This window comes from Centroberyx affinis, unplaced genomic scaffold, assembly GCF_046629955.1.
Source record: "Centroberyx affinis isolate AG114_WGS23_722 - 3 ecotype Tasmania unplaced genomic scaffold, CSIRO-AGI_Caff_v1 ptg004352l_1, whole genome shotgun sequence".
NCBI classification, from domain to species: Eukaryota; Metazoa; Chordata; class Actinopteri; order Beryciformes; family Berycidae; genus Centroberyx; species Centroberyx affinis.
In genome coordinates, this window is record NW_027282050.1 from 217,408 (window position 1) to 235,387 (window position 17,980).

The window sequence follows — 17,980 nt, forward strand, 5'->3', positions numbered from 1 at the left end:
ATAAAACACAGTATGTATGGATATGTTAAATATTACCTACAACAAAATCTTCCCCTTCTAACTGTGCCTCACCATGTTTTATGTAATATTTTCAGGAGATACATACAAAATAAAAGTACATTCTCTTCCATTACATTATTTACTAAAAACAACAAATCACTGGGGCTACTGTTAGCAATAGGAACCTTCTCAAGTAATTCTGATGTTAATGATAAAATCTTGCTTGGTAGCATTTTCTGTGTCTTTATTCAAAAAGAAACAAAATCAATACAAAGACATACCTTCATGTGTCAAAATTTGAAATATAAAGATTAAGCAAATTAAGTGCTTTAAATCAAATGAAAAACCTAGACTTATATTTGATTATGTCAATACAAACCTGGCTTTTTTTTTTATAAAATTCTGATTCAACCCATTAAATCAAAAAGGTTTTAGAATTGGCACGCAATTGTCTGGGCTAGTTTACCCTGTGATCAGAGGGTAGGAGATACGCAGTACCTATACATCCAACTACAGAACATCATTTACGACAAGACACAAACAAATAGTACAGACTGACTCTTCTCTACTTCTGAATTTCCACCTTATGCATCCAGTTACACTTATAATGAAACAATTCAACATTCTTAACATTTCTATTCATTACTTCTCTATGGTGTAACATGTGCATTGTTCTTTACTCCTTCTTGTTTCCCCATTTGGCCATCTTGTTATTGACCGGAGTCTTCATGAATTTGTTTGACTTCATGTAGGCAGCAACCTTCTCCTGAGCCTATTGAAGAAAGCAAATAGTAGTTAGGCACTTTCAGTTTTCACAAATCCCCATTACAAAATCTATCGCATGGTAAGAGAAGTTTCAGACATGCATACTTCTCTAAAAAAGTGCCCTAAAACATGGTAAACTTTTGTACACTGCTCCTATATGTTCAGGAAAAATAATGTCAGATGAAGGTACTTTTAGATCATTGGTGCATCCAAACAAAAATATCAATATTGTGTTTCTGTTAGCTCATCAGTATCTATGGCATATCAAGAAACACATGCTACTTGGATGTCACTGCTGAAGCTAGGCAAAAAATAATAATATAGGAGTGCTTACAATGCTGGAATTGTCGTTAGTGACTGTTAGAAATCAAGATAAGTATTTTGTGTTCAGCAATAGTAATAGCCACATACGCCTCTACCAAAATAAATGATAACATCAATGTTTAGAAGCACCAACAATCTAAATATATGCCATTTTACTGTTCATCTATAAGTAGAGTTAGACTGCTAGTTATGCACACATCAAGGTGAGGTAAAAGGCTGAGTAAATCACAGTAGAAACAAGTAAAGCCAGCACAAAATACACCTTTTACTGTAGGACCTAATGAAGATCCACATCAGATCAAAAGATTGTAAAAAAAGAAATATGAATATGAGTTCCTAGTGTGCGGGATTTATAATTTTCTACATGTTTGAGTGTTGCACAAAGTGTGAGCGACCACATTTCTGCTTTTCATCCCACCGAAGGATGGATGTGCATCTCTGACAAACAGGTGAGGGTCCTGACCTCAAAACGGTCCAGAAGATCTTTGAGGTTCTTGAAGTCGTCCAGACACTTGGACTCAAACATTCTCTGTTGGTCCAACAGGTCGTACATGATGAAGTCCACAAACGTGATCTGAGACAAAGCACGGTCAAATTAACCAAACAAAAAGGCTCAATCTAGACTTTAAGACATATGAATATACAGGCAACTTTCCAGAACTGAGAAATAAAATACCTTATCACCAGCAAACCACTTCCTATCTCCCAGGAACTCGGAGAACTGCTTCAGTGAGCCTGGGAGCCGCTCCAGGTAACCGGGCTTCATCTTGTCCTGAAGTCAGAGGAGTAGGGGGGGGGGGGGGGATTTCAAAAGCGGAGTTAGTGGAGTTTCAAAGCTTTGAAATGACACATTCAAATTTTCACAATTAACTTTAAAGACCCCATGAAATGGCATCTTTACTTCCTTGACGTGATACATTTCATAATGAGAGTTCATTTCATGGGGATTTAAAGCGTGGATTGCACCAACAAGGATTAACTTTTAAACTGGATTAAATCATAGTTTAGCAGCTGCTCTTGAACCAAACTTTAAACCTAGTTTAAAACTAAGCAGAGTAAAAATGTAAACCTTCCTTTACATCTTAGTTTAGTTTTTACTTTTAACCTAGATCTAATTTCATCCTGCTGCTCCAAAACTTTAAACTCTAGTTTAAATTTTGATCAGGGCTTAACTTTAAACTGACAGTTGAGTGGTTTAACTGTCAAAATGGCAGCACTTTTGAAGTGACTGGAGCAAAATGAGGGAGTTCCCCAAAGGAAGATAAGGGACAGACTCAACCCAGTTGAATTTTACGATAATGAAGAATTTTTAAGACGCCACCGGTTCAGCAAGGAGTGTTTGATACTCACAAAGTCGGTGTAGCACAGCATGACAAAGCCAGTCCGGAAGTCCATCGCCTGGTTCTCCAACATGTCCACTCGGACCTTCTCATCCTCAGTCTCTCCACCTGTGATCAGAAGAGTTTAGGGAGAAAATCAGCGAATGAAGACTGAAATATGTTTCTCAAAACCCAGAACTTTTGTACAATAGTGTTTACTTATTGTAAATGAGAATAGAAAAACTTGACATTTGCACAAACACACCACTGTGCATTTCTTATGACCAAAATATTCGTACACGCTGCAGAATAAACACAGTACTTACAGAGATTGTGCTTGCGAGCAATATATCTCAGGATGGCATTGCTCTGCGCTATCTTCCTGTCTCCATCCTCCAGATAAGGCAGCTAGAGTAAAATACCATTATCATAACATCATTAGTTGATGTGATAACCAGTCTGCTTTCTATTGTAATCCAAATTAAGTAAACTCTCTTACATTGGGGAAGTCCATTCCAAGTTTGTGTTTTTCATCAAACCAGCAGCTCTTGTCATAATTGGGCGCTGTGAGAGAGAAAATTGGGTTACATAATAGAGAAGGTCTGTGTGGACACAATGTAAGTTCATCTAAAATTATGGCTAGTTCTTTCACAAATTTCTAGTATTGTGCTGGTGCAACAAAATGTTTTTTTTCTTGAGATAGGGGAGATTGTCAAAAAGTCTCAAATAACATGAAGATTCTCCATCAGTGGGACAGCAACTCCCAAAGACAGGCTGCAACATTATTTCTCTTAAAATAGCTCTCTTTTCTCAAGACATATTGTCTTGTCAAAGTCCATGTTACAGAGGTTGGCTCCTCCTTTTCTTTCTTTTTGTTAATGAATAACCAAGTACAGGTGTGCCCATTAACCCAGAACGTCAAGTATTTAAGATATACATAAATACAAAAATCACAAAATATCTATGGTTATAGTCGAATATACAAGTAAATATATCAAGACATTTTAGTATATGTATGAGACAATTCAATATATATGTAGGACATTTCGATATCACATTCAATGTACGTGAAAAGTAACTATAGGCCTACAATCCAACAATAGAAATCGTTTGGAGGTTTTTATAGTTGTGCTATGTTATGTATATCTTTGAAAAAAACCCCATTTGTAACATCTACTTTGACCAAGACAATACGTCGACACGCGCCAGTTTTTAACAATAAAGAGAGCTATGTTGAGAGAAATAATGTCGCAGTCTGTGAGTTACTGTTCTCACTGAGTGACAATCTTCTTCAAGTTATTTCACCAAGTTTACCTTCACCGCAGACGTAAAACTTTTCCTCGTACTTGGTGCCAGTGTACTCCAGCAGCAGGCGGATTGGGTGGGCGAGCTGCACACAGGACAGGGATCAAAGAAGAAGCAGATTTTCTCAGCTTTTGTGTTTCATATTTTCGGTGCATTAGTTCATGAATTGGCTTTCAGCAGAAAAATGTCCATGCAGCTCCATTTTCACATAACACCAAAAACCATTGTCCTACTTAACGCCTGTCATATTCAATGGATTTTTTTGTCTACCTATTGTGGACATATCTTTGACTTGAGACAAGTTAACGCATTTTGTAAACAAATCCTGTCACACTGATATACAGGACAAACCCGGGCTACAGGCGCTCAATGCATAAGTGAACAAAAACCTTTTAATGAACACGTGCACAGAGCCGCCGGTCTTTCGCTGTTACATAACCCAACATTTTTCCGCTCGAGACGCAACCATCCCTTTCCAAAGTATAACGCATCATGCATTTTAAACAAGCTTTTTTCCTACAGAATATGCATCGTCTTTGAAAAGAAATGGCGTAGTTAGTTAGCTGCTGCTCTCTGGTAAAACGAGTCACCTGCTTGCGATGGATGTCCAGCAGCGGTTATCCATAGCGCTGCAAAAAACAACACGAAACATTACTTAAATGCAGATCCAGCGGTTCTCTTACCCCACGGATATCCCAGTAAGCCAGCTTCATTGTCATTTTGAATCACTTTTTTGAGACGTGGAGAGACCAAATGAATCAAACCTCGACTATAACAGCAGCTATAGTGAGGGAGAGCCTGGTTTATTCTGCAGCCTATGAGGCAGAAGGGGAGGTGGGCGGGGTAACAGAGACTTTTTTTTTTATTCTCAGCTGATTCTCGCTTGAGTTCTCAGTGCAAAAAACTGGAATCAATTTATGATGGTTGGTAGAGTTATTAGTCAGCTGGCAGGACGCTTTATCTCATGTGTTCCTGACATGTTTTCTGGTGAATGACACCGACCTGATGGTGCAGGGGTATCCTTTCGTGAAGTGCACACAAACCCCTGAAATTTAGGAAATTTCCATGACATAGGGATGAAATGTGACACTTATTACCTCCAAGCTCCAAGGAGGTTATGTTTTCGGTGCCGTTTGTTTGTTTGTTTGTTTGTCAGCAGGATTACGGAAAAACTACTGGGCCGATTTTCATGAAACTTTGTGGAATTGTGTAGCATGGGCCAAGGAAGAACCCATTAAATTTTGGAGCGGATCGGATCCGACTCACGAAATTTGCATATCATAGCAGACTGGACTATTGGCCTTGGCGGAGGTCTGCGCTCTCCGAGTGCCCTTCTAGTTTTCTGTAGAAAGAGAATTGGAAATTATGTGAGAAACGATCTAGGGATTTCTTGATGAATCTTTCACATAACCTTAGTTAACTAAAGAACTAAACTAAACTAAAGAAAACGCAGGTGATATAGGAAAGGAGATGTTAAAAAGGTATTAGGCACTATTGAGTATCACAGACACACTATGAATCCAAATAGGAAAATTATAGTGATTTCTGGAGGAATGTTTCATTCGTTTAACAACAAACAAAACCAGATGGCATAGGTAAAGCATAATGCTGGAACTAAGGTTTACTATTCCACAGTTTGTGTGAGCTAGTAACTTATTACTTGAAACCATAACTTTGTCATTTTATTCTGTCTAATATGGTGAAGGGTTGCAGTCAATATAACTTTGTGTTGAAGTGCCTGCTACAGTTGGAGTTTAATGGGCTCGATATGGAGACAGCAGACAATGCATTCTCTGTTTGCCTGTCTCTCTCTTTCACACAAACACACACACACACACACAGCTGCTGTCTGAGGTTGACTGAGGGATTTCCCTTATGTGCCTGGTCCTGTTTTCCAAAATGTCCCTTGTAATTTATTTAATTGTGGAACTTCAAATAAGTCCTTAATGTAGAGTTTATTTGTCTAAATACTAATCACTCTAATTTGGAATCTCTCTCTCTCACTTTCTGTCTTTGCCTGTATGTCTGTCTTGTGCTTTGTCAAATGTTGTCTGTCTGTTTTGTAACCTAAAACTCTCAGATTCTGGAGACTATTGTTTCAAACAAGAGTTCCTATCTAGGCAGACAGATCCATGAACAATGACTTTTTGATTTAACACATTTACAGATACCTGGAAACAGTGGACAGTGGCAAACGTTGCAAGGTGAACAAGACATTTATTTTTCTTACACACAATTATGTCATTAAATAATATATCACAAACGGCACATAAAAATCTGCGGGAAGACACAATGCTTTTTGAAAAGCAACAAGTATACTGATAATCAGGACCCAAACCAAATGCATGAGTTTGCAGGAAAGTAAAAAAAATGTTTGGTAAGTTAGTTGACCTTCAGCTGTCAGTATGCCAGTTAAAATCATTAGGTCACTAACTGTTCAAAAACAAACTGTGGTGTTCATTTAGGGATTTGGCACTGGTTGAACTTGTTTATGGAATGAAATGTGGAGGAATTGACCATGCATTATTCACTGTACTACAAAAACGTATCTGATGACAGCCATACATTTAAAACTGTATCTATGAGTAAAGCTCATGGTACTAGATCTAGATCAGATGTGATGTTAGACAGACATTTCAGAGTGTCTAAAGAAACCATGTCACAAGATGAGAGTTACTATAATCAGACACTACTAATGAGTCTGAGCCAGACGTTACCAGAGTGGCAGTGTTACACCAGAAATAAACACACAGAAAAGTGCCTTCATGCTTCCCTATTGGAACACTGTAAAGAGTGTGGAAAAATAGCAAGAATATAGATACACACAAGGAGCAGCTGTGGGAAGTATGGTATTAATACTGTTACCAGTAGCAAGAATAATGAAGTAGTAGATATGGTATGAGACATGACTTTTCTACCAGCCATACAGTATGAGGTAGGCCTATTGTCCTGTGGTTCAGTACAGTAGAAGTTCTTGTCAACCTTACAGGCAAAAATGTGCGTGATGTTTTTAACTGGATCTAGATTTGATTCTTCTTTGATTCTTCTCTGCTTTAGTTACTTTGTATTTGTCTTTGTCGTTTTTAATTTATGTTTGGTTGTTTTGTTTGTGATAAATGCATGAGATGTCATGATTTGTGTCTATATTGAAAACAAATGTAGCTTTGATTCTTTTAGAGTATTTGCATTACAAGACCAACTAATTTTGATTAGAGGGTTGGAGGTTCGTTATGCTACAAATTTCTGGGACATGTTTCTGATTATCCTCTCTCATCAATGGATCGGTCAGTGTGATGTCCAGTGTATCATATTTATTAGAATGTTATGTGGATGAGAGCTGAATGAATATGGTATTGCTCATGACTGGCCATAGGAAATACATGCCAAACTTTGTACAGAAACACTGACAGAATGTGGCCATACACCATGAATATAATCACTTTCAAATAAATACATCAACAGACATAATGAAATCACCATGACAAGATCAATGTAACAAAGAATAAATCAAACAAATAAAAGAAAGTAAACACCTTGGGTACACAGATTGTAGGTCCTCTCTTATATTGCCACACTAGTGACTCTCATAGTCTCTTTTTGTAACAAAGTTTTTCTTTTCAAAGGTGAGATATGTTTGCAAATCCGTACAAAGTCCCAGTGTGAAAATAGGGGATATCATATGAATTTTGCCTGTGTTGTGCTGTGCAGCGAACTTTCACTTCTCTCCCTGCACAGCTCCCATACACAGGCTGCCTTCTTCCTCGATGGTCTCCAGCTCATCTGTGCGGATGGCCTGGGTGATTAAATTCAGCTCCTCACACATGGTCTCGTAACGATACGCCACGCGGATGTCAGGGACGTTGGTACGCCTGATGTCATTGCTCTCCTGACCCTCCTTGATGAAGTGCGGGCCGAGCCAGTAGCTCTTTACCTGATCGAGAAGAAGGGTCAGTGTGAAAAATTAAATTGTCTGCAGAACAATAGATTCAGGAGGATGGTTGGGTGTAGGTATAACTGCAGGCAGATATCAGAGGTGTGACCAACTTTGCTCGAGTCCCAAGTCAGTCTCAAGTCTTGAGGCACAAGTCTCAAGTCAAGTCCCAAGTCTAAATGTTGATTACCAAGTCAAGTAAAGTCCATGTCATCAGTCAGAACAAATCAAGAGTTCAGTATCAATTATATATCTAAAAGAAAACTAAATATCTAGGACTTTTCAATGCAGTATCATTTTAGTAGGATAAAAACTTGGTAAGAGCAGAAAACAGAATTTAAATTCAGTTGTCTGGTGGATCAAATCTCATCACTTCCAATCCAAGTCATTTCAACAAACACAAGATCTTTGTCAAGACTTTAGAAACCTTTTCAAGTTATCAAAGTACAAGTCAAAGTCTAGTCCCAAGTCTTCAGAATCCAAGTTAAGTGATACCTTATGAGAGAATCCACTCATCAGCACACTGTTCCTGGCCAGCTCACACATGTCGCAGGAGCTCAGCTTCCACACCTGGGCTGCAATGCTGTACTCTTCCATCAGTGGCTCCTGCAAAGAAGCATCAACATGAAAATAAATATTTTACACTCACAAATTTTTTTTTTCTTTACATACACTACCAGTCAAAAGTTTGGACACATCACATTTTTCTTTATTTTTACTAGTTTCCACATTTTAGAATAATAGTAAAGACATCAAAACTATGAAGTATACAAATGGATGCAGTGACCAAAAAGTGTTAAAGAAATCAAAACTATCTTATATTTTAGATTATTTAAAGTAGCCACCCTTTGCCTTGATGGAAAGGCAAAGGCTTTGGAAAGAAATTCATACATAGGCATCAACTTCACTATTTATATTTGTCTAAGAAACAAATGTCAAGTATTTAAGCAAACGCCTTTAGATCAAAATGGCTTTAAGACAATGAAAAACATAGAACATTCATTCAGGTGTGTCCAAACTTTTGACTGGTAGTGTACATGATCCTTATTTTCTCCAACTGAATGCACCCACCTTGGTGAAGTGGAACTGCAGGGGATCATCTGTGGACAGAGAGACCATGAGGCCTCGGGACAGGTACTCTGGGAGCGGGTTGCGATGGTAGCTGAGGAACAGGCTGTTGTTACTGAGGGGGGACATGGCGATGCCAATCTGGGCCAGGTAGTACAGATACTGCAGCACGGGAGCCTGGACACGAGGAGGGAGATGTAGCATTAGAAAAGTGCAGTGTGTTGCAATAAACAGGTAAAAAAAACTACATTGATACCCTTTTTTTTCTATGGCCCTTTTTTCTATGAAGCATTTGAAAGTGAGGTAGAAACACAATGTTCCTAAAGAACAATCCCTTTGAACAAAACTAAGAAATAAGATCTAAATGAACTCTCGAATGCTTTGTTTCAGCACAATATCACAGAGAGATAAGTTCTCCTTTGTGTGTGAGATGAAGCAGCTGTTGTGATATTGAGGTCATACCTTCCTGAGCAGTAGCCCATGGGAAATGTTCTCTGACAGCATGAAACCAGACACCAGGTGATGGATTGGTCCCGCCTCGCCGCAGTGAGGACGTAGTACAAGTGTGTGAAACCCCCGCTGCCTGGAATTATTAGCCGCAGAGATACTAGAGGGTGACTTCAAGAACATTAAGGGAGATAATGCTGAATTTCAGCTTTGAAATGTGTTACTGCAACGGCCAGGTAAAGTATAGTCTGAGTTAGCGCACATCCTTTGCTGTGCCTCAAAGGCAGAAATGAAACCCCAACTCTAAGCTTAATATTTCACACCAAATGTAAAGTTTCAAATACACAAAGGGTGACAATGACAATGCAAAGAATCATTTTCAGAGGATAATGGTGCATTTTCTGCTCTGGAACCTCTAGCAATACTCTAATATAAACTTAATTTGGATGCGTAAGCTTAGAAGAGCGCACAAAATCAGTACTTCATTCATGGTCAATAAAAGATACAGTGTTTTACTTTTCTTGCAAATCCTGCCTGTATTACTGTATTTAGGTGGAATCACCAAAGGTTTCAAGTCAATGATTGGAGGTATCAAAAGGTCATTATGGGAGCAACTGAGGTGCGGTGGCGTACCTGCGCAGGTGATTCAGCACCGTCATGTTAACATACATATAGTAGAGGTAGTAGGAGTAGGGCGGGTTGTCCTCCTCTGTCCAGTTGACAGGCAGAGGGCTGTCCAGGTTGAAGATGTGGTGCTCTGGTTTTGACTCATCATCCACACTGTCAAAACCCACTACCTGAATGAGGGAAACAATAACAGCTTTATAAAAACTCTCTGAGTGTTGGGTTCATGCTTCAAACAGTAAATGATCAAATACAGTATCCCATAACACAAAGAGTTCGTACATGCTGAAGGAAGAGGTGCAGCTCTGGATGGCTGCCTGGGTTGACTGTCACCTCAAACAGAGGCATGAAGATATTCTCCAGCATCTGTTGGAAGTTGGACAGCTGTTTCTTTGTGTGGTAGACGTCACTTTGAAGAGAGAATACATATATATCAAGAAGTCATATAAAATGATGAGCAGTTGATACTGTTTACGGTAAAATGAGGGTTGCTCACAAGAGTCGTGGCACTTGTACAAGCCAGCGCACGTTGTCTGAGTAGACCCGGTGTTTGACCGCCCACTTGGCCAGCTTGTCCCACTCATCTCTACAGCGCCCATAGATAGACAGCCTGAGCTCCACATTCTGGTACTTGCTCTCCTCCAGGTCAGCCATAACCTCCTGAAAAGCAGGGACCGACACAGTCAGTAGAGGGCGCAAATCCCTCACATACTCATTATGCAGGCATTAATGTCAGTGTCAAAGTGTTAAAGTGCAAGTGAAGCATTATGCATTCAGCAAACACCTTGATAATGTGACCAAAGTATGTCCCCTCAACATGGTTGTCAGTTTTGATGAAGATCTCTCTCAGGATCGACTCGCCAATGGGGTTGTACTTGGCATTGAACTTGTCAAAGCGGTGAAAAGTGTTGCGGTCCTGCAAATAAATTTGGAACAGTTGTCACTGCGAGTCACTCAATCTCTCACTTACTGATGCTCCTGTCAAGTCGAATCACTACCTGTCATTTCAACAGGGCAGTTAAGTTTTAACTCTTGTAAACTGATCAGCCCTTCATCAATTCTTCATGGGCGTTACTCACTGCGTGCATGTCCAGGGTGTCCACACTCAGGTCAAAGGCTGTGAGGTTCATGCTCTCAAACACTTCCATGAGTGTCTGACCTTTGCCCCTTTCCACATGAACAATCTCTGTAGGATACTTCTTCATGGCTCTTTTGATAAAGCGCAGAAGGTGCTTCTGATTCATACAGGATGAAGCATGGATATGTGTGTCGACCTGTAAAACCATGCAGACAGATATGAAAGCAATTTGATATATTTGGGATTCTGGTTCTGGCTTACAAAAGACCCAACTTTGTTCTTATTAGGCTCAGTAGAAACAGTTCTTGAGTTCACCTTACGGATATTGTAAAAGTCTCGATGTGGGACTTTCTTCTGTGCTGCCAGCTCTTTCATCTCATTGAGCAGAATGTGCATCTGGAACTTGGAGCTGAGGTACTGCAGGCGGCGGTAGCAGAAGGACTTTCTGTGGCAATGGGGAAGAAAACAAATACTGGGTCCTTTCTACAAGATTCTAAAAAAAACCTGTCAAATGCAAAATCTAAAATGCACTGTATACACAATTGTTCTGTCTTCGATAACAGTCAGGGAACTTACACTGGTCCGTTGATAATGAGGGCCATCATGACGTTCATGTCAACGATGTATTCCTGCAAGTCTGGATAGGGCAGGTCCAGCTCTGTGCTCCTGATAGCAACATTAACAGTTAAGCATAAGACTCTTGGGTAACAAACAAAAAAAGTGTGAACTGAGCGGCTCAAGCATCTGACCACATCAAGGCCTAGATAAAGCATGCATGCACCAAGTGATTCATTATAAAGTTTTATAAAGCACTTCATCTCACTTATCCATTATGTTCCTTGTAGTGTACACATGCACGACACCGTTCACCATCTTGCAGCCATAACCCATGTCGGGGGGCATGCTGGCAGGGTCCTGGGACTCATAGGGGTGTGTTTCAGAAACAGGTGGGTGCACTGTGGCATCTGAGAGGAGACAGAATGTCATACTGTGTGATGGCTTTGAACAAGGTGGGAGTGTTACATGCAAGCTAAACATGTCCAACGAGTCTAATTTCCACAGCCTGCGCGTTGTGACAGGCTGTTCAAGGGTGTATAACAGATGGGTTGTGAAAGCAGTGGGTGTGCCCCTCTATGTCTTAATGTGACAGTGCCGCACATGACACTGGGCATGACTTGAGGCCATATTAATGATAGATTACTCATCTATTTTGAGTAAGCAGAGTTGGAATATAATAATCAGAAACTGTATTTGTTGATCAGGCATGCTTAAATAATTGTTTCCTAGTGTGCAGTATGTGAGGTCCTAGTGTAGGCGTGTAGTGTGTGTGTGTGTGTGTGTGTGTGTGTGTGTGTGTCTGCACGTGTGTGCGTGTGTGTGTGTACATACTAGCAGTGACTGTGGTCTCTGGGATCTCCTCCTCATAGACTCCTATGTCCAGCGGTCTGTCGCTCAGCTCCTGCAGGTAGCGGGCTGTGGTCCTGCAGAAGCTCTGCAGTGACAGACCCATGTACTTCTCTCTTATGAAGAGAGCCTTCACCACACACTTGGCAGCGTCCAGCAGATCTGTGAAGGGAACCTTGCAAGAGGGATGATCGAATGGAAAGAGAAAATAAGAGATTGAAGGAAAGAAACAATAAGAGGGCTTTTTTTTTCTCAGGAAGGAGGCATTATTTTACGATGAGGAACACCAGAACAGAAAATCTAAATGAAGCACTTCTACTTGTATTACACCTCAGAAATACTTCTGCTTGCACTTCTGTTACTTCTACTTGTATTACTACTGTAGTACTCTGACTTACCCCACATTGCTCCTCTCCAGAGATGGTGACTCGCTGGTACTCTTTCTCAGGAATCGGTTCCCTCTCCTGCAGCTCAGGAGCTTGGTTCTGCTCTTTCATGTATCTGATCATAGATCAATAAACAAATAACTTTTCTATACTGGTAGTTCAAGATTAAAGTTTTAAGAGATCAATATTGCCTATAGCCAGTGGCAGCACTCACTCGAGGTCTGTAGCGCTGTCTGTTTTCATGAACTCCTGTTTGGCTCGTAGGAGAATGTCAGGTTCAAACCTGAGAACAGACAGGTAGAGTTATTCTTTAGTCAAATGGGTTCATGTGTAAATTAACTCCCTCCTTCCCTTCCTCTCTCCTCACTTTACATCCTGACTGATCTGGCGCTCCAGGCGCTGCCGTCTCTCTTCCAGCTGTTCGATGGGGCTGTCCTCAGGAAATTCATAGGGGGCGCTGCGCATCTCACTCTCTGCCAGGCTGCGTGAGAACAGCTCCTATACACAAACACACATACAGTATATACCATATTAGAAATGTCTGTAAATTTTGCTACAACTGAAAAAAATCTGCTTATTCAGTTAAGAGCACAATAGTTGAGCACTGACCTCAGCAATCTCCTTGTACTTCCCGTCCATGGATGTGCGCAGGTCAATGGATTGTTTCAGGGCCACGGGGATCCCAGGCAAGGAATGCTGGGAAGTGAGGAGGTGGCGGGCACCACGGAGATCAACTAGAGATTGGGGGAAGGCAAGAAGGGAAGGAAAGAAAGGCAAAGAGAGAAGGAGAAAATGATCACCTTCATAAGTATTGAATCATCTGAACCTTATTTTTTATGTGTTTTGGACAACAAAGAACAGTCTCAGCGTCCTCCAGTGACACTTTCCAATTTGTACAAGATGATAAATAGTTTTGTTAGTTTTTTGTTTGCTATGGATGTGCCCTATTAACTGTAAACGAGCTTATCAACATTGACAAAAATAGGAAATGTCTTTTCATTTTACCCAGCAGTGGAGCGAATGGAGGAATCATGGACAGAGAGTGCTAGACAGAAATATGAATCAGCAAAACAAGCTCAATCAACTATGGCTCAATAAGTGCATTTGTCCCTTAGGATTCCTCATTCTTCCAACATATAACCACTCCACACTGGCCAAAACAGAGTCTGTAGATGCTTGTTGTTCCTCTCTCAGTCAGACGTCAGTAGGCCTTTACACAACAGTGGAGGTCTGAGCTCAGCGGCTGTTTGTGCCTCAAGACACAATGGACCATTCAGGTGGAGAGCAAATCAGCACATACACCGGCTAATACCCTCCATTGTTGCCGCTGGGGGACTCAAGTTTTACACAATCCCAGTTCTCATGGAAAGGAGAGGAGGGAAAAACAGAGTACGGTCTTTGAAAAACACTGTGAGTGGACGCTAGGAGAGGAGGCTGTTAAAGGTAACAGGAACACAGAGAGGTCAGGCATTCGTCAGCCAAACACAGAAAACAGCAGGGAGAGAGAACGTCTTCATCTCTCTGTTACCCTGGGAGTATATTTAGCGGTCTGTATGCCACGATATTAATCTTTCCCTCGAAACTACGCACCTGCCACTGAAATATTCATCATCCTGCTGAATATTTCATCTTCTGTGTGCTAGAATGTCTGTGGGCTTGCTTCCCACTAGTGTTTATATACCATACACACACACACACGCAAAGTTCAGAGAGGGTGTATGTTACCTGCGGTGTGGAAATAAAACCATGTGTTGTGTATCTACTATTGTGCCTCATCTAAATGTGTTTAGCGTAATTAAGAGTCTTATCTAATGCAGGGTGTCTGAGTTTCCTCTATGGGGACGGCAAAGGAGACCAGGAGAGACCAATTAGCCGGGTCGATTAGGAAGAGACAGAACGCCTCATTAAAGGTAAAACAAGACTTCTGCGGTGAGGCAGAGAGACAGAGAGAAAGAGAGAGAGACAGCTATGAAGAGAGGAGAGGTGATGGTATAATCAGTGGCCAAACCACGACACACCACGTGCTTATCACCTTCTGCCTAACACTGCCCAATCAACACTTCCCACTCAACACGCTCAACAAGTTTCCCTGCGCCAAAAGGGAGCAAAGTCAAAACATACAATGAGGGCTGACAACAAGCATCTCCGCATACCATAATACTACAGAGAACGCTGAGGGAAAACATAGCTCTACAGTACATTCATCTTTAAGCATGCACATTTTAGCAGCACTTGACCTTTTATGGACTGAATATTCAAGCTCCTCCACTCTAAATGACCTCCCTATATCCAAACAAGCCTGAGCCAATGAAACGAGGAGAGCTGCCGTGACACTATTGTTATCCAACAGCTAAACTATGTCCTCAAACCCCAGCCACAAAGTCCACCAGAGTCAAGCCATAGACACCAGTGGCTCTGCTAGTGATAGGAAGGGGCACGTCTGTCTGTGTAATGTGAACCACTGTCATCCAACGGTCAGCTGAGATGCTATCAGTGCTGTCAGGTGGGGGCATATCAGTTTGTCCTGATATCAGTGGACACTGGTGTAGTGGTGGAGGGCAGGATGCGACCAGCGGCAAAGACATCCAGGCTGGGCCATACTAAGCCAAGCCTAGCAAAGCCTACCGGGCCCGGAGCTAATCCCCTAATGGCTGCTATATTTGGATCGGTTGCATCTATGGTTGCATAACCACTCATCCCCCACAGTTGGAAAGTACACCACTCAGAAATTAAAGTCACACATGTTTCACTTGGACAATGGACATACACATAAGATAGTTGGTTGAAGCTATTACTGATCTAATAGGAACACTAGGGAAGCGGTATGATGCTGTGATATGAGATGAGTACAGCCAAATGGATTCTAAGCTGCGTGGATGGCACCAGATGCTTACTGGGCAGCTAATTGGAGATTTCAAATCTGTAATAAAAACAAACACTTGAATCAATAGACCTCAAACACAATCTGCAAATGCAACAAACACCTTTCCATAGCTCATCATTCAATATTGTGCTGTCACTGAGCCTCAAATGAGGTCAAACGGTATCATCTTGCCGAGTGACTTCCACTGCATGCATATTTCAGCAGCAATACAGAGCGAGGAGTATTCTCACTCCAGTCTCACTCCATCCTCTTCAAACCGGGCAGTGTGGTGTAAAAGGCCCTCAGGGATGAGAGAACAAGTGGAAAGTCATCCAAAACCCAGAGGGCAGAGGTCAGAGGTCAAGAAACATCCTGTGGAATCAACTTCATCCACTGTACTGCTTCTTTTTTTTCTTGCCTTTCGCAACTAACTTGTCATAATCGCATATGACAGTTCCCACACCGATCCAATGTCCCAGAGGACTTTACTTTAATATACATATAACTGATGGAGTTACTGTAACATACATGTAGTCTAACTGGGTGGATTGTTGCTGTTGTTGATTGTAGCTCATCTCAGAGACAGTCAATTCAGTCTATTGTTACCTGGCTTTTGCTTCAACAACAATAAGCAGAGAACAGAACAGAACAGAACAGATGGGTGATAGACGTACAGTTGGAGAATTAGAATACAATTCCGGCATATGGATGATTATGCCTAAATGACGAGACACTCCCCCTCTTTTCTTTCCTCCCTCTCTCTCGCTCTCTCTTTCTCTTTCTCTCTCCATTTCTACCATAAGGCACACCATGCATCATCAGCCACTGTGCACCTGTTTCCATTGACTATGCAGAATTAGTATAAAGCCCAGAAGAAATGCCAATGAGACTGTCTCACAGCAAAAGCCATATGTACTCACAGCTCCCAGATGTATCAATGCTGCTAAGAGAGGGAATACTGGGAGAATGGAGACAATCACCACATGCTGTACTTTAGCTAATAAGTGGTTTCATTGCCAGAATATTTTGTGCAGAGCAATTTGGCTTCCACAACTAATAGGTCTATAGATCATAAACACAGGGACAGGGTCACTGCTGGAGCTGACATAAAATCTCTGCCCCTTTCGCTCCTGTCCTTCATGACACGATGTTACTGACACAGAGCGCGGCATAATCACTTTTACAACCTGGCTGCTGACTACAGTGTATAGGCAGCGAATACAGCTGGGACTCAGCTTGTCCTGAAGACACACACACACGCACACACACACACACACACACACACAGGCACGGCACGGAGAATGCAGCAGGATCTAATAGCCGACTCCATGGGCTCCACTAAAGGATGCTTACACCTCCAGCATCTCACACTGGCTCTGCATCAAACAGCTGACACCTCTCAAGAAGTGTAACCAAAGTCTTTCTGTGCCTAGAGACGGCGTTGTGGTTGGGGCCATCAGTCTTTCTACCTCTGCAGGCCGATGTCCTTACAGAAACTTCCTTCCTCTCAGCCTTCTTACTGTCTCCATAAAGAAAAAAACATATTAAAAAATGTAAGGTTTGATGCTCACTACCCTCGAAAACAACTCTCTCTTTCCCCCTTCCACTCAGATCCCACAGCCGCTGGTGTTGTCAGCACATGATATATCGATCTACTCTCCTTCTTTGTGCACAGTTGCACCTTTACGCCATCCCCAAAGACAAGAGAAAGCTACTTTGCGGGGCAATCAATCGGCACACATTCTCCTCACCACAATAAAGACAGCATTGCTCAGGGCAATTACACAAAAGCCGTGAAGGGACAGGGAGAGGAGAGAGTGGGAGTGAGTGGGAAAGGGGGAAGCAAAAAGGGGGGAGGTTAGAGGAGAGGGAGGGAGAGACAACATTATTTTGTTTTGCATGGGATGAGGGTAGTGGAGCGTACCTCTCTCCTCAAAGCCTGCGTTACCCAGCAGCTAGCAGGGCTGGAAGAGAGAGAGTCTGCCCTGCCAGGGAGATGGAGCATGCCAAACAGCAAATGGCCCAGGATGGCGTCTGCTGTCCTTTCAAGATGGGTTAACGTGATGGGAGGGAGGGATGGAGAGAGGGAGAGAGAGAAGGAAGTGAGAGGAACACCACATACACTCAGCCAAATGACAACACTGGAAAAACACACACACACACACACACACACGCACACAGTCAAACAGTCACATCTGCACTGTTGCCTTAATCTGTCCCTGTCATACATACACAGAGCTGGTCCAGTAGATCCATGCACTCCCCCTCACATCCCAGTGTGTGACCCCCCCTCTGTCTGCCTCCTGGTTCAGGCCAGCTGTCGCTGCACTAGCTGCCTCTGCAGCTGATCCTCCTCATTTAAATGCCTCTGACATCTATCTGGAATGTACCATGAAGGGCAGAGGGGTAGGGGGGAGTCTATGTACATCACCAGTGGATATGGATGCTCCACAGCGTAGCCTGCTG

At 41.9% G+C, this 17,980-nt stretch overlaps 2 protein-coding genes across 3 annotated transcripts; both read right to left on the reverse strand.

Annotated features, from left to right (window-relative positions):
* Positions 1-261: 261 nt before the first annotated feature.
* Positions 262-4,537, reverse strand: gstm.1 (glutathione S-transferase mu, tandem duplicate 1). Its single transcript, XM_071543556.1, has 8 exons — positions 4,397-4,537; positions 3,723-3,798; positions 2,908-2,972; positions 2,735-2,816; positions 2,440-2,537; positions 1,766-1,861; positions 1,553-1,663; positions 262-772 (listed from the first exon to the last, which is right to left on the reverse strand). The coding sequence occupies exons 1-8, from the start codon at positions 4,430-4,432 to the stop codon at positions 677-679; spliced, it is 660 nt and encodes a 219-aa protein (XP_071399657.1). The 5' UTR covers positions 4,433-4,537; the 3' UTR covers positions 262-676.
* A 2,640-nt stretch (positions 4,538-7,177) lies between these two features.
* ampd2b (adenosine monophosphate deaminase 2b) lies at positions 7,178-13,305 on the reverse strand. Of its 2 annotated transcripts, none has more exons than XM_071543554.1 (17): positions 13,261-13,305; positions 13,019-13,149; positions 12,866-12,934; positions 12,664-12,766; positions 12,251-12,440; positions 11,685-11,826; positions 11,438-11,527; positions 11,177-11,306; positions 10,863-11,057; positions 10,568-10,699; positions 10,280-10,443; positions 10,066-10,192; positions 9,793-9,956; positions 9,175-9,295; positions 8,716-8,889; positions 8,140-8,250; positions 7,178-7,644 (listed from the first exon to the last, which is right to left on the reverse strand). In XM_071543554.1, the coding sequence occupies exons 1-17, from the start codon at positions 13,288-13,290 to the stop codon at positions 7,429-7,431; spliced, it is 2,289 nt and encodes a 762-aa protein (XP_071399655.1). In that variant the 5' UTR covers positions 13,291-13,305; the 3' UTR covers positions 7,178-7,428. The 2 variants fall into 2 exon arrangements, with proteins under 2 accessions (XP_071399655.1, XP_071399654.1); XM_071543553.1 differs by having other exon boundaries at positions 11,685-11,849; positions 12,247-12,440.
* Between the last annotated feature and the right edge of the window lie 4,675 nt (positions 13,306-17,980).

Excerpts from the sequence above, each read along its gene's own strand:
- gstm.1 (XM_071543556.1), bottom strand. The coding sequence starts at position 4,432 with ATGACAATGAAGCTGGCTTACTGGGATATCCGTGGG. Across the intron at positions 2,973-3,722 it reads GTTTTACGTCTGCGGTGAAG|CGCCCAATTATGACAAGAGC; the intron begins GTAAACTTGGTG and ends TCTCTCTCACAG. Across the intron at positions 1,664-1,765 it reads AGTGGTTTGCTGGTGATAAG|ATCACGTTTGTGGACTTCAT; the intron begins GTATTTTATTTC and ends GCTTTGTCTCAG.
- ampd2b (XM_071543553.1), bottom strand. The coding sequence starts at position 13,290 with ATGGACGGGAAGTACAAGGAGATTGCTGAG. Across the intron at positions 12,767-12,865 it reads GACAGCGCTACAGACCTCGA|ATACATGAAAGAGCAGAACC; the intron begins GTGAGTGCTGCC and ends ATCTATGATCAG. Across the intron at positions 11,850-12,246 it reads ACCACAGTCACTGCTAGTAT|TATGACATTCTGTCTCCTCT; the intron begins GTACACACACAC and ends GCCATCACACAG.